This window comes from Dendrobates tinctorius, unplaced genomic scaffold (genome assembly GCF_039654945.1).
Source record: "Dendrobates tinctorius isolate UK_male_01 unplaced genomic scaffold, ASM3965494v1 ptg000712l, whole genome shotgun sequence".
In the NCBI taxonomy this organism is placed as follows: domain Eukaryota; kingdom Metazoa; phylum Chordata; class Amphibia; order Anura; family Dendrobatidae; genus Dendrobates; species Dendrobates tinctorius.
Window position 1 is genome coordinate 56,260 of NW_027362356.1, and position 14,729 is coordinate 70,988.

Here is a 14,729-nt window from a genome sequence, read left to right on the forward strand (position 1 = left end):
AATTGCTTAGAAACACGAGAGCCAATAATATGACACAAAAGATGTGACGTTGTCCAATGAGAGATGGTCTCATCGTGATGGGCAGTTCGATTATCCAATGACTCGGCTGCTGGGATAAACTTGAAGGCTATTAGTTGCTTCATTGCGCTACACTTTCCTGTTCGAGATTGACGTAAGAGTCAACCAATCAAAGCTTGGAAAGAAAGGGGTTATCCAATCATGCTTTGGCGTCAGTAGTTTGACAGTGATAGGCATCAGAAGGAGCTAATCATAAACAAAGCTGTGTATGGTCGTCATTGATTGACATGTCAGCTAACCAATAGCGAAAGCGATGCTGCCCACAAGGCTCGTTCGGATTGGTCAGAGGAGATAGCTGGGTGATTGTGTAGGGTTATGCGCGGGGTGGAGGAACTGTCGCCGTCACGTGATACCTGGAGAAAATGGCTGCGCCGGGGGATGATGAGTTTGAAGATGCTCCAGATGTGGAGCCGCTAGAGCCCACCCTACTCAATGTGATAGAGCAGCGCTCACTCAGGTGGATCTTTGTAGGAGGAAAGGGCGGAGTGGGCAAGACCACCTGCAGGTAGGGACTAGGGGTGGACTGAACCAAGTGTGGGGAGGAGGTGGTGGTGCGGGGGTGTTTTGGGGAGGGGAAGCCCATTGGGCGCTCACTGTCACGTGACTTCAGGATCTGACTACACGTTGTTCTGTAGTCTGTATCCATGGTGACGGGTCAGTCTGCGCAGGAGCTGTGGACACCAAACGCTGAGGCTTCACTTGGGAATGTCAAAGTTGGTTGCAAAAGTATATGCGCCCTTTCAGTGATTAAGCAGGCCAGGTAGCGCCCTAACGACTACACATTCCCGCTGATCACCCCCAGGAAGGAGGTGGGCAGCTCGTATCCTCCTGCTGGACCCCCGAGGGACCTCGATATTAGCGGGTTCGCCATCGGTGACTGGTGTGTTGGATCTTATATGAAGAGCACCCTGCAAGGCCCCCATACATGAGGAGCACCCTGCAAGGCCCCCCATACATGAGGAGCACCCTGCAAGGCCCCCCATATATGAAGAGCACCCTGCAAGGCCCCCCATACATGAGGAGCACCCTGCAAGGCCCCCCATACATGAGGAGCACCCTGCAAGGCCCCCCATACATGAGGAGCACCCTGCAAGGCCCCCCATACATGAAGAGCACCCTGCAAGGCCCCCCATATATGAAGAGCACCCTGCAAGGCCACCCATACATGAGGAGCACCCTGCAAGGCCCCCCCATATATGAAGAGCACCCTGCAAGGCCACCCATACATGAGGAGCACCCTGCAAGGCCCCCCATACATGAGGAGCACCCTGCAAGGCCCCCCATACATGAAGAGCACCCTGCAAGGCCACCCATACATGAGGAGCACCCTGCAAGGCCCCCCATACATGAGGAGCACCCTGCAAGGCCCCCCATACATGAAGAGCACCCTGCAAGGCCCCCCATATATGAAGAGCACCCTGCAAGGCCACCCATACATGAGGAGCACCCTGCAAGCCCCCCCCATACATGAGGAGCACCCTGCAAGGCCCCCCCATACATGAGGAGCACCCTGCAAGGCCCCCCCCATACATGAAGAGCACCCTGCAAGGCCCCCCATACACGAGGAGCACCCTGCAAGGCCCCCCCATACATGAAGAGCACCCTGCAAGGCCCCCCATACATGAGGAGCACCCTGCAAGGCCCCCCCATACATGAGGAGCACCCTGCAAGGCCCCCCCATACATGAGGAGCACCCTGCAAGGCCCCCCCATACATGAGGAGCACCCTGCAAGGCCCCCCCATACATGAGGAGCACCCTGCAAGGCCCCCCCCATACATGAAGAGCACCCTGCAAGGCCCCCCATACACGAGGAGCACCCTGCAAGGCCCCCCCATACATGAAGAGCACCCTGCAAGGCCCCCCATATATGACGAGCATCCTGCAAGGCCCCCCATACATGAAGAGCACCCTGCAAGGCCCCCCCCATATATGAGGAGCACCCTGCAAGGCCCCTCATATATGAAGAGCACCCTGCAAGGCCCCCCATACATGAGGAGCACCCTGCAAGGCCCCCCATACATGAAGAGCACTCTGCAAGGCCCCCCATACATGAAGAGCACTCTGCAAGGCCCCCCATACATGAAGAGCACCCTGCAAGGCCCCCCCATACATGAGGAGCACCCTGCAAGGCCCCCCATACATGAGGAGCACCCTGCAAGGCCCCCCATACATGAGGAGCACCCTGCAAGGCCCCCCATACATGAGGAGCACCCTGCAAGGCCCCCCATACATGAGGAGCACCCTGCAAGGCCCCCCATATATGAAGAGCACCCTGCAAGGCCCCCCCCCATACATGAGGAGCACCCTGCAAGGCCCCCCCATACATGAGGAGCACCCTGCAAGGCCCCCCATACATGAGGAGCACCCTGCAAGGCCCCCCATACATGAGGAGCACCCTGCAAGGCCCCCCATATATGAAGAGCACCCTGCAAGGCTCCCCATATATGAGGAGCACCCTGCAAGGCCCCCCATATATGAAGAGCACCCTGCAAGGCCCCCCATATATGAAGAGCACCCTGCAAGGCTCCCCATATATGAGGAGCACCCTGCAAGGCCCCCCATATATGAGGAGCAGCACCCTGCAAGGCCCCCCATATATGAGGAGCAGCACCCTGCAAGGCCCCCCATATATGAGGAGCAGCACCCTGCAAGGCCCCCCATATATGAGGAGCAGCACCCTGCAAGGCCCCCCATATATGAGGAGCAGCACCATGCAAGGCCCCCCATATATGAGGAGCAGCACCCTGCAAGGCCCCCCATATATGAGGAGCAGCACCTTGCAAGGCCCCCCATACATGAGGAGCAGCACCCTGCAAGGCCCCCCATACATGAGGAACAGCACCCTGCAAGGCCCCCCATATATGAGGAGCAGCACCCTGCAAGGCCCCCCCTATATGAGGAGCAGCACCCTGCAAGGCCCCCCCTATATGAGGAGCAGCACCCTGCAAGGCCCCCCCTATATGAGGAGCAGCACCCTGCAAGGCCCCCCCCTATATGAGGAGCAGCACCCTGCAAGGCCCCTCCTATATGAGGAGCAGCACCCTGCAAGGCCCCTCCTATATGAGGAGCAGCACCCTGCAAGGCCCATCATATATGAGGAGCAGCACCCTGCAAGGCCCATCATATATGAGGAGCAGCACCCTGCAAGGCCCCCCCATATATGAGGAGCAGCACCCTGCAAGGCCCATCATATATGAGGAGCAGCACCCTGCAAGGCCCCCCATATATGAGAAGCAGCACCCTGCCAGGCGCCCCATATATGAGGAGCACCCTGCATGGCCCCCCCATATATGAGGAGCACCCTTCCTAGGCCCGCTACATATGAGGAGCACCCTGCAAGGCCCCCCATATATGAGGAGCACCCTGCAAGGCCCTCCACATATGAGGAGCACCCTGCAAGGCCCTCCACATATGAGGAGCACCCTGCAAGGCCCTCCACATATGAGGAGCACCCTGCAAGGCCCTCCACATATGAGGAGCACCCTGCAAGGCCTTAGAAAAAATAAGTCCAGTGCTGTAAGTCCATAAAATCCATTTTTCTTTTATTCCATCACTTCCAATAGAATAAAAACAATTAAGTCATAGTCGAGAACATTAAAATCAAACGCGTTTCTACGCAAAATCGTGCGTCTTAATCATTGACAAAGATCTACACAAAATATGATAAGCACCTTGCAAGGCCCTCCACATATGAGGAGAACCCTGCAAGGCCCCCCCATATATGAGGAGCACCTGGCAAGGCCCGCCATATATGTGGAGCACTCTGCAAGGCCCGCCATATATGTGGAGCACCCTGCAAGGCCCGCCATATATGTGGAGCACCCTGCAAGGCCCGCCATATATGAGGAGCACCCTGCAAGGCTCCCCATATATGAGGAGCACCCTGCAAGGCTCCCCATATATGAGGAGCACCCTGCAAGGCTCCCCATATATGAGGAGCACCCTGCAAGGCTCCCCATATATGAGGAGCACCCTGCAAGGCTCCCCATATATGAGGAGCACCCGGCAAGGCCCGCCATATATGAGGAGCACCCTGCAAGGCCCCCTACATATAAGGAGCACCCTGCAAGGCCCCCCATATACGAAGAGCACCCTGCAAGGCCCCCCATATATGAGGAGCACCCTGCAAGGCCCGCCATATATGAGGAGCACCCTGCAAGGCCCGCAATAAATGAGGAGCACCCGGCAAGGACCCTATATATGAGGAGCACCCTATGAGGCCCACCACATAAGAAGAGCACCCGGCAAGAACCACCACATAAGAAGAGCACCCGGCAAGAACCACCACATAAGAAGAGGGCTCACAATCTCCAAGGGATTGGTGAGGATAAAGTAGGTGAGGGCAGAGCTGGTCATGCAGCGGTTTGGTGGATCAGTGGTTGCTGCAGGTTGTAGGCTTGTCGGAAAAGGTAGGTCTTCAGGTTCCTTTTGAAGGTTTCCACTGTAGGCGAGAGTCTGATATGTTGTGGTAGAGAGTTCCAGAGTAGGGGGGATGCGCGGGAGAAATCTTGTATGCGATTGTGGGAAGAAGAGATAAGAGGGGAGTACAGAAGGAGATCTTGTGAGGATGGGAGGTTGCATGTTAGTAGGTACCGGGAGACGCGGTCACAGATGTATGGAGGAGACAGGTTGTGGATGGCTTTTTATGCCATGGTTAGGGTTTTGAAATGGAGTCTCTGGGTAATGGAGAGCCAGTGTAGGAATTGTCAGAGAGGAGAGACCCGGGAATAGCGGGGGGGGATAGGTGGATTAGTCGGGCAGCATTGTTTAAGATAGATTGGAGGGGTGAGAGAGTGTTAGAGGGGAGGTCACACAGCAGGAGGTTGCAGTAGTCTAAACGGGAGATGATGAGGGCATGCACTAGAGTTTTTGCAGATTCTAGGTTTAGGAATGTACGGATCCGGGAGATGTGGTTTGAAGGAGAGATCAGAATCAGGGATTACCCCGAGGCAGTGAGCTTGTGGGATTGGGGAGAGTGAGCAGCCATTTACTTTAAGGGATAGGTCTGTTGGGAGAGTCGAGTGAGATGGAGGAAAGATGATGAATTCTGTTTTGCCCATGTTAAGTTTTAGAAATCTAGCAGAGAAGAAGGATGAAATAGCAGACAGACATTGTGGGATTTTGGTTAGTAGGGAGGTGATATCTTGTCTCAAAGAGGTAGATCTGTGTGTCATCAGCATAGAGGTGATACTGAAAGCCATGAGATTCTATGAGCTGTCCCAGGCCGAAGGCGTAAATGGAGAAGAGCGGGAGCCCTAGGACTGAACCTTGCGGAACTCCGACAGATAGGGGGAGAAAGGTGAGGAGGTGGCATGTGAGTGGGAAACGCTGAATGTCCGGTCTGTTAGAACAAGATCCAAGATAGGGCCAAGTCTGTGAAGCCAAGAGATGTAGTAATAAGGAGTGGTCCACTGTGTCAAAGGCAGAGGACCGGTCCAGGAGGAGGAGGACAGAGTAGTGTCACTTGGCCTTGGCGGTTAATAGGTCATTGGTGACCTTAGTTAGGGCAGTTTCAGTAGAGTGATGGGGCCAGAAACCAGATTCTAAGCGGTTGAAGAGGGAGCAGGAAAAGAGGTGGGAGGACAGTTCGAAATGGACTTGTTGTTCTAGTAGGTTTGAGGCAAAGGGGAGAAGTGATATGAGGTGATATCTAGATACAGAGGTTGGTCTAGAGAGTGCTTTTTGAGGATTGGTGTGATTGTGACATGTTTAAAGCTTGAGGGGAAAACACCAGTTGTTAGTGATAGGTTGAAGAGATGGATTAGGGTTGGGATGAAGACTGTGGTGAAGTTGGGGATGAAGTGGGATAGGATCAGGTCATAGTGCGCAGATGGCGAAATGTGATCTCGAGAGTAGGGCGGAAAGTGGAAAGTTGGTCTTCTATAATGGTGGAGAAGCTGGTTTTGGAGGAGGAGGGCTGAGTAGTTAGGAATAGGGGTTGTGGAGGTTGTAGGTCAAAGCTTTCTCTGATGTTATCAATCTTCTGTTTAAAGAATGACACATATAAAGAGCACCCCAAAAGGCCCAGCATATATGAGGAGCACCCTGCAAGAACTACCATATATGAAGAGCAACCCAAAAGGCCCACCATATTTGAAAACCACCCCCCGCAGGCCTGTCACATACCGTGATTGCCCCCAAATCATGATCGCCCTCTCAAACCCGGCCGCAAAACAGGAACGATCCATGAGGCCTGACTCATACTAAAAACGCCCCCCAAACGTGGCCGCAAACTCGGAACGCTTTGCAAGGCCCGCCACTTGCCGGGAACACCCCGTAAGGCCCACTGCATACAGGAAACGCCCCACAAGACCATTCAAATACCGGGAACGCCCCTCAAACGTGGTCGCAAATAGTGACCTCCCCTGCATATCGGGAACGCCCTGCAAGGCTCATCGCATACTGGGAATGCCCACCGCACACCAGGAACGCCACACAAAGCCTGCCGCATACAGGGAACACCCCCACATACCGGAAACGGCTCAGAAGCCCATCTGCATACGGGGAACAACCCACAAGACTTGCTGTTTTGTAGATGTTATGACTACTGGGATTACAGTTTGGCCCTTGTCGCTTCGCTCTCATCTTTACACTTGGTCCTTTTTCCACATTGCTGCCTGACATCCCCCGCGCAGAAGCCATTGTTAGACATCCGGTGTTCTGCTCTCCCTCTGTGGTGTATGGCGACTGAGCAGTGTCTGTCTCCACAGTTGCAGTCTAGCCGTCCAGCTGTCTCGGATTCGGGAGAGTGTACTGATAATTTCCACGGACCCCGCTCATAACATCTCTGATGCCTTCGACCAGAAGTTCTCCAAGGTCCCCACCAAAGTGCGCGGCTATGACAACCTATTTGCCATGGTGAGTTGTCTCTCTTCTTCCAATGTTTATCAATCTATCTGATATCTATCCAGATAATTCCCCTTCCCCCGCGTCTTGTGTGCAGGAGATAGACCCCAGTCTGGGGGTGGCCGAGTTACCTGACGAGATCTTTGAGGAGGACAATATGCTGAGTATGGGCAAGAAGATGATGCAGGAAGCCATGAGCGCCTTCCCCGGGATAGACGAAGCCATGAGCTATGCAGAGGTGATGAGGTGAGGCATCGGCACACGTGTCCACACACATCGGCCTTTCCGAAGCAGAATATGATAAAGTGATCGGGGCGGGTTCCTCCCGGGACATTTTCCATGTCTTTAACCTTGCATCTTCTATTTAACGTGCAAACATACCATTGCTGATTATGCTTATCTCTTTCAGGTTGGTAAAAGGGATGAATTTCTCAGTGGTGGTCTTTGATACGGCCCCTACTGGCCACACACTTCGACTTCTCAATTTCCCGACCATTGTGGAACGAGGCCTGGGAAGACTCATGCAGATCAAGAATCAGATCAGCCCGTTCATATCCCAGGTAAAGCCGCTCCTCATCCATCAGTTGGTATAAGTCTTTGTACCCGCTGTGAGACCTAAGAATAATCACACCCTGATGATACTTCTCTTGCCCTCAGATGTGCAACATGTTGGGACTTGGTGACATGAATGCCGATCAACTCGCTTCCAAGCTAGAAGAGACTCTGCCGGTCATCCGATCAGTCAGCGAGCAGTTCAAGGATCCGGTGAGATGTGCAACTCATGGGACAGAATATCAGCCTGCAATCTAATCTAATTCATAAGAATACAAATACTCTAATACTGTTCCCTATGTACATGAATATAGCTACTATAATACTGCTCCTATGTACAAGAATATAACTACTATAATACTGCTCCTATGTACAAGAATATAACTACTATAATACTGCCCCTATGTACAAGAATATAACTACTATAATACTGCCCCTATGTACAAGAATATAACTACTATAATACTGCCTCTATGTACAAGAATATAACTACTATAATACTGCTCCTATGTACAAGAATATAACTACTATAATACTGCCCCTATGTACAAGAATATAACTACTATAATACTGCCCCCTATGTACAAGAATATAACTACTATAATACTGCCCCTATGTACAAGAATATAACTACTATAATACTGCCCCTATGTACAAGAATATAACTACTATAATACTGCCCCTATGTACAAGAATATAACTACTATAATACTGCCCCTATGTACAAGAATATAACTACTATAATACTGCCTCTATGTACAAGAATATAACTACTATAATACTGCTCCTATGTACAAGAATATAACTACTATAATACTGCTCCTATGTACAAGAATATAGCTACTATAATACTGCCCCTATGTACAAGAATATAACTACTATAATACTGCCCCATGTTCAAGAATATAACTACTATAATACTGCCCCCTATGTACAAGAATATAACTACTATAATACTGCTCCTATGTACAAGAATATAGCTACTATAATACTGCTCCTATGTACAAGAATATAGCTACTATTATACTGCCCCCTATGTACAAGAATATAACTACTATACTACTGCCCCTATGTACAAGAATATAACTACTATAATACAGCTCCTATGTACAAAAATATAACTACTATAATACTGCCACTATGTACAAGAATATAACTACTATAATACTGTCCCCTATGTACAAGAATATAACTACTATAATACTGCCACTATGTACAAGAATATAACTACTATAATACTGCCCCCTATGTACAAGAATATAACTACTATAATACTGCCCCTATGTACAAGAATATAACTACTATAATACTGCCCCCTATGTACAAGAATATAACTACTATAATACTGCCCCCTATGTACAAGAATATAACTACTATAATACTGCCCCTATGTGCAAGAATATAACTACTATAATACTGCTCCTATGTACAAAAATATAACTACTATAATACTGCCACTATGTACAAGAATATAGCTACTATAATACTGTCCCCTATGTACAAGAATATAACTACTATAATACTGCCACTATGTACAAGAATATAACTACTATAATACTGCCCCCTATGTACAAGAATATAACTACTATAATACTGCCACTATGTACAAGAATATAACTACTATAATACTGTCCCCTATGTACAAGAATATAACTACTATAATACTGCCACTATGTACAAGAATATAACTACTATAATACTGCCCCCTATGTACAAGAATATAACTACTATAATACTGCCCCTATGTACAAGAATATAACTACTATAATACTGCCACTATGTACAAGAATATAACTACTATAATACTGCCCCCTATGTACAAGAATATAACTACTATAATACTGCCCCTATGTGCAAGAATATAACTACTATAATACTGCTCCTATGTACAAAAATATAACTACTATAATACTGCCACTATGTACAAGAATATAACTACTATAATACTGCCCCTATGTACAAGAATATAACTACTATAATACTGCTCCCTATGTACAAGGCTATAACTACTATAATACTGCCCCCTATGTACAAGAATATAACTACTATAATACTGCTCCTATGTACAAGAATATAACTAATATAATACTGTCCCCTATGTACATGAATATAGCTATTATTATTTATTGTTATAGCGCCATTTATTCCATGGCGCTTTACATGTAAGGAGGGGTATACATAATAAAAACAAGTACAATAATGTTAAACAATACAAGTCATAACTGGTACAGGAGGAGAGAGGACCCTGCCCGCGAAGGCTCACATTCTACAAGGGATGGGTGAGAATACAGTAGGCGAGGGTAGAGCTGGTCGTGCAGCGGTTTGGTCGATTGGTGGTTACTGCAGGTTATAGGCTTGTCGGAAGAGGTGGGTCTTCAGGCTCTTTTTGAAGGTTTCAATGGTAGGTGAGAGTCTGATATGTTGTGGTAGAGAGTTCCAGAGTAGGGGTGATGCGCGAGAGAAATCTTGTAGCTACTATAATACTGTGTACAAGAATCTAACTACTATAATACTGCCCCTATGTGCAAGAATATAACCACTATAATACTACCCCCTATGTACACGAATATATCTACTATAATACTGCCCCCTATGTACAAGAATATAACTACTATAATACTGCCCCCTATGTGCAAGAATATAACTACTATAATACTGCCCCTATGTGCAAGAATATAACTACTATAATACTGCCCCTATGTACAAGAATATAACTACTATAATACTGCCCCTGTGTACAAGAATATAACTACTATAATACTGCTCCCTATGTGCAAGAATATAACTACTATAATACTGCCCCATGTACGAGAATATAACTACTAGAATACTGCCCCCTATGTGCCGGAATAAAACTACTATAATATTGCCCCTATGTACAAGATTATAACTACTATAATACTGCCTCATGTACAAGAATATAACTACTATAATACTGCTCCCTATGTACAAGAATATAACTACTATAATACTGCCCCTATATACAAGAATATAACTACTATAATACTGGCCCCTATGTACAGGAATATAACTACTATAATACTGCCCCCTATGTACAAGAATATAACTGCTATAATACTGCCCCTATATACAAGAATATAACTACTATAATACTGGCCCCTATGTACAGGAATATAACTACTATAATACTGCCCCCTATGTACAAGAATATAACTGCTATAATACTGCCCCTATGTACAAGATTATAACTACTATAATACTGCCTCATGTACAAGAATATAACTACTATAATACTGCCCCTATGTACAAGAATATAACTACTATAATACTGCCCCCTATGTACAAGAATATAACTACTATAATACTGCCCTTATGTACAAGAATATAACTACTATAATACTGCTCCCTATGTACAAGAATATAACTACTATAATACTGCCCCTATGTACAAGAATATAACTACTATAATACTGCCCCCTATGTACAAGAATATAACTACTATAATACTGCTCCCTATGTACAAGAATATAACTACTATAATACTGCTCCCTATGTACAAGAATATAACTACTATAATACTGCTCCTATGTACAAGAATATAACTACTATAATACTGCTCCTATGTACAAGAATATAACTACTATAATACTGCCCCCTATGTACAAGACTGCTATACTGCCTCGTACAGTGAGGATTGGTGCTTGCTGATGCCCCTTGTCTCGCACACAGGAGCAGACCACCTTCATCTGTGTGTGTATTGCGGAGTTCCTGTCTCTCTATGAGACTGAGCGGCTGATCCAGGAATTGGCCAAGTGTAAAATAGACACACACAATATTATCGTTAACCAGTTGGTGTTTCCCGACCCCGAGAAACCCTGTCGTATGTGTGAGGCCAGGCACAAGATTCAATCTAAATACTTGGACCAGGTACGTGACACACGAGGAGGGCCGATCTTCATTTTTTGTTTTTTGTTCAAACAGTTAAATCTTGTTTTTCCTGGAAATATGAAGACCTGAAGAATTTTTCAGCTGCTGCCTTCATGTCTGGGGTGCGGCCTTCCTATCCGGGGTGCGGCCTTCCTATCGGGGGTGCGTGCGGCCTTCCTATCGGGGATGCGTGCGGCCTTCCTATCGGGGGTGCGTGCGGCCTTCCTATCGGGGGGTGCGTGCGGCCTTCCTATCGGGGGGGCGTGCGGCCTTCCTATCGGGGGGGCGTGCGGCCTTCCTATCGGGGGGGCGTGCGGCCTTCCTATCGGGGGTGCGTGCGGCCTTCCTATCGGGGGGGTGCGTGCGGCCTTCCTATCGGGGGGTGCGTGCGGCCTTCCTATCGGGGGGCGTGCAGCCTTCCTATCGGGGGGCGTGCGGCCTTCCTATCGGGGGTGCGTGCGGCCTTCCTATCCGGGGTGCGGCCTTCCTATCTGGGGTGCGGCCTTCCTATCTGGGGTGCGGCCTTCCTATCTGGGGTGCGGCCTTCCTGTCTGGGGTGCGGCCTTCCTGTCTGGGGTGCGGCCTTCCTGTCTGGGGTGCGGCCTTCCTGTCTGGGGTGCGGCCTTCCTGTCTGGGGTGCGGCCTTCCTGTCTGGGGTGCGGCCTTCCTGTCTGGGGTGCGGCCTTCCTGTCTGGGGTGCGGCCTTCCTATCTGGGGTGCGGCCTTCCTATCTGGGGTGCGGCCTTCCTGTCTGGGGTGCGGCCTTCCTGTCTGGGGTGCGGCCTTCCTGTCTGGGGTGCGGCCTTCCTGTCTGGGGTGCGGCCTTCCTGTCTGGGGTGCGGCCTTCCTGTCTGGGGTGCGGCCTTCCTGTCTGGGGTGCGGCCCTCCTGTCCGGGGTGCGGCCTTCCTGTCCGGGGTGCGGCCTTCCTATTTGGGGTGCGGCCTTCCTATTTGGGGTGCGGCCTTCCTATTTGGGGTGCGGCCTTCCTATCTGGGGTGCGGCCTTCCTATTTGGGGTGCGGCCTTCCTATTTGGGGTGCGGCCTTCCTATCTGGGGTGCGTGCGGCCTTCCTATTTGGGGTGCGGCCTTCCTATCGGGGGTGCGTGCGGCCTTCCTATTTGGGGTGTGGCCTTCCTATCGGGGGTGCGTGCGGCCTTCCTATTTGGGGTGCGGCCTTGCTATCCGGGGTGCGGCCTTCCTATCGGGGTGCATTTGGTGTAATTCCTCTCTCTGCCACTAGGCGTCACTCTATAACTGACTCTCCCATGTGTCTCTTTTCCCATAGATGGAGGATCTGTATGAAGATTTCCATATTGTGAAGCTTCCCCTTCTCCCTCATGAGGTCCGAGGGGTGGAAAACGTCAACACCTTCTCTAACCTTCTCCTCGAGCCGTACAAGCCCCCCAGCGGGAAATGAGATTTGGGGGGTGTTGCTGGGTTGCCATCCTCCTCGAGGCACAAGACACATTAGACCCCTGTGACAGACAGATTGGGGTCCATCCTTCCCAGGTCCTCCTGTCTTTTGTCCCCTCTCCCACCCCCTCATTTTTATTTTTTTTTTTATGGGAGGGGTATATATTTATTTTCGGATTTTGGGCACCCATGCGCTGTGATCATCGTCTCCGTCTCTTCATCTCCCATCACCGCGGGCCGTACGGAGCATGGCTGCTGCCTGCCTGTAGTGACGGAGCGGGGACCACCCGTGCACCTGTGTCTCCCCTGAATCTCACACTGTAGAGCTCGGGGGCAGGAGGAGAATAAACTCGGTTTATATATAATATTCCAGCGTTGTGTCATGATTATGGGTGTAGAAGTCAGTGGTGGGCACGGCCCCCCGCTCTGGCCGCAGTCCTGTCCAGTGGCTGTCAGTGCCCCTCTGTATTGGTGATAGGTAATGGCTGTCCGTCATCACCAGACCGAGCCTGCGGAGGATAGGGGGTCTTACCCCTACATATGAGTGTGACTGGGCCGGCTCTGCTTCCCCTCCCCACATGGTCCGGTGCCCCCCCCCTGTGCTCTGTGTACTGCCAGCACCCGGGGTCTCCGTCCTCCGCCCCTCTTGTGTTTTCATTCTTCTGCTTAATTTGCTTTAAACAAAGCAGCAGTGGGGGGCGCCGAGGAGACAGAGCGTTCTGGGCAGAGTCCGGCAGCATCTGAGCCCCTTACATAACCAGTCCTGCACCTCGCTGCAGAGCCCCGGACCCTCGCTGCAGAGACCCCCCCCGGACCCTCGCTGCAGGGCCCCCCTGCACCCTCGCTGCAGAGACCCCCTTGGACCGTCACTGCAAAGCCCCGCCTCATGGACCCTTGCCGCAAAGCCCCCCACCTTCCCCGGACCCTCACTGCAGAGCCCCAGCTCATTACCAGGGCCCCAATCCAGATAGTATCACTACAGAGGCTGAGACACACGGTCTGTAGACAGTATCACACTGCAGAGGCTGAGATAACCGGGGCGTGCAGACAGTATTGCACTGCAGATGCTGAGATACCCGGGGCGCGTAGACAGTATCACACTGCAGAGGCTGAGATACCCGAGGCGTGCAGATAGTATCACACTGCAGAGGCTGAGATACACGGGAAGTGCAGACAGGATCACACTGCAGAGGCTGAGATACCCGAGGCGTGCAGATAGTATCACACTGCAGAGGCTAAGATACACAGGACGTGCAGACAGTATCACATTGCAGAGGCTGAGATACACGGGAAGTGCAGACAGTATCACATTGCAGAGGCTGAGATACACAGGAAGTGCAGACAGTATCACATTGCAGAGGCTGAGATACACGGGAAGTGCAGACAGTATCACTGCAGAGGCTGAGATACACAGGACGTGCAGACAGTATCACATTGCAGAGGCTGAGATACACAGGACGTGCAGACAGTATCACACTGCCGAGGCTAAGATACACAGGGTGCGTAGACAGTATCACACTGCAGATGCTGAGATAACGGGGGTGTGCAGACAGGATCACACTGCAGAGGCTGAGATACATAGGGTGTGCATATAGTATCTAATGATAGGCTGAGCTACACCAGCGCAGTAATAATACATCTATGAAACACACAGGCTCAATAGATTGTATCACACATGACAGGCTTACCTAGAAGCTCAGAAGTCATCATACAGACATCCTACATGATGAGCTAATTGATCTCAATATCACACTATTGTCCTATGACCAAGAAATGACGCGGACAGGCTGGGATGCACCAGGCACATTGTATCACACATGGCAGGTATCAGTATATCATTAGGCAGTAATCCTAGTCATGATGCTTAGATACAGCATCACAACAAATATCATATATGACAGGCGTCCATAGTCCAGACAGCGGATATTTCTATCCATTGAGCAGTCCAAT

At 49.9% G+C, this 14,729-nt stretch overlaps 1 protein-coding gene across 1 annotated transcript; it reads left to right on the plus strand.

Moving 5' to 3' along the window:
* The first annotated feature begins 387 nt into the window (after positions 1-387).
* On the plus strand, positions 388-13,146 carry LOC141079924 (ATPase GET3). Its single transcript, XM_073565397.1, has 7 exons — positions 388-583; positions 6,790-6,937; positions 7,023-7,171; positions 7,335-7,485; positions 7,583-7,690; positions 11,168-11,365; positions 12,652-13,146. Exons 1-7 carry the CDS (start codon positions 441-443, stop codon positions 12,781-12,783), a joined length of 1,029 nt encoding a protein of 342 aa, XP_073421498.1. The 5' UTR covers positions 388-440; the 3' UTR covers positions 12,784-13,146.
* Positions 13,147-14,729: the final 1,583 nt, after the last annotated feature.

What these genes read in the sequence shown, in the direction of transcription:
- LOC141079924 (XM_073565397.1), top strand. Translation starts at nt 441, where the DNA reads ATGGCTGCGCCGGGGGATGATGAGTTTGAAGATGCTCCAGATGTGGAG. An exon ending in ATGACAACCTATTTGCCATG is followed by an intron (nt 6,938 to 7,022) that starts GTGAGTTGTCTC and finishes TCTTGTGTGCAG; the next exon opens with GAGATAGACCCCAGTCTGGG. An exon ending in AATCTAAATACTTGGACCAG is followed by an intron (nt 11,366 to 12,651) that starts GTACGTGACACA and finishes CTTTTCCCATAG; the next exon opens with ATGGAGGATCTGTATGAAGA.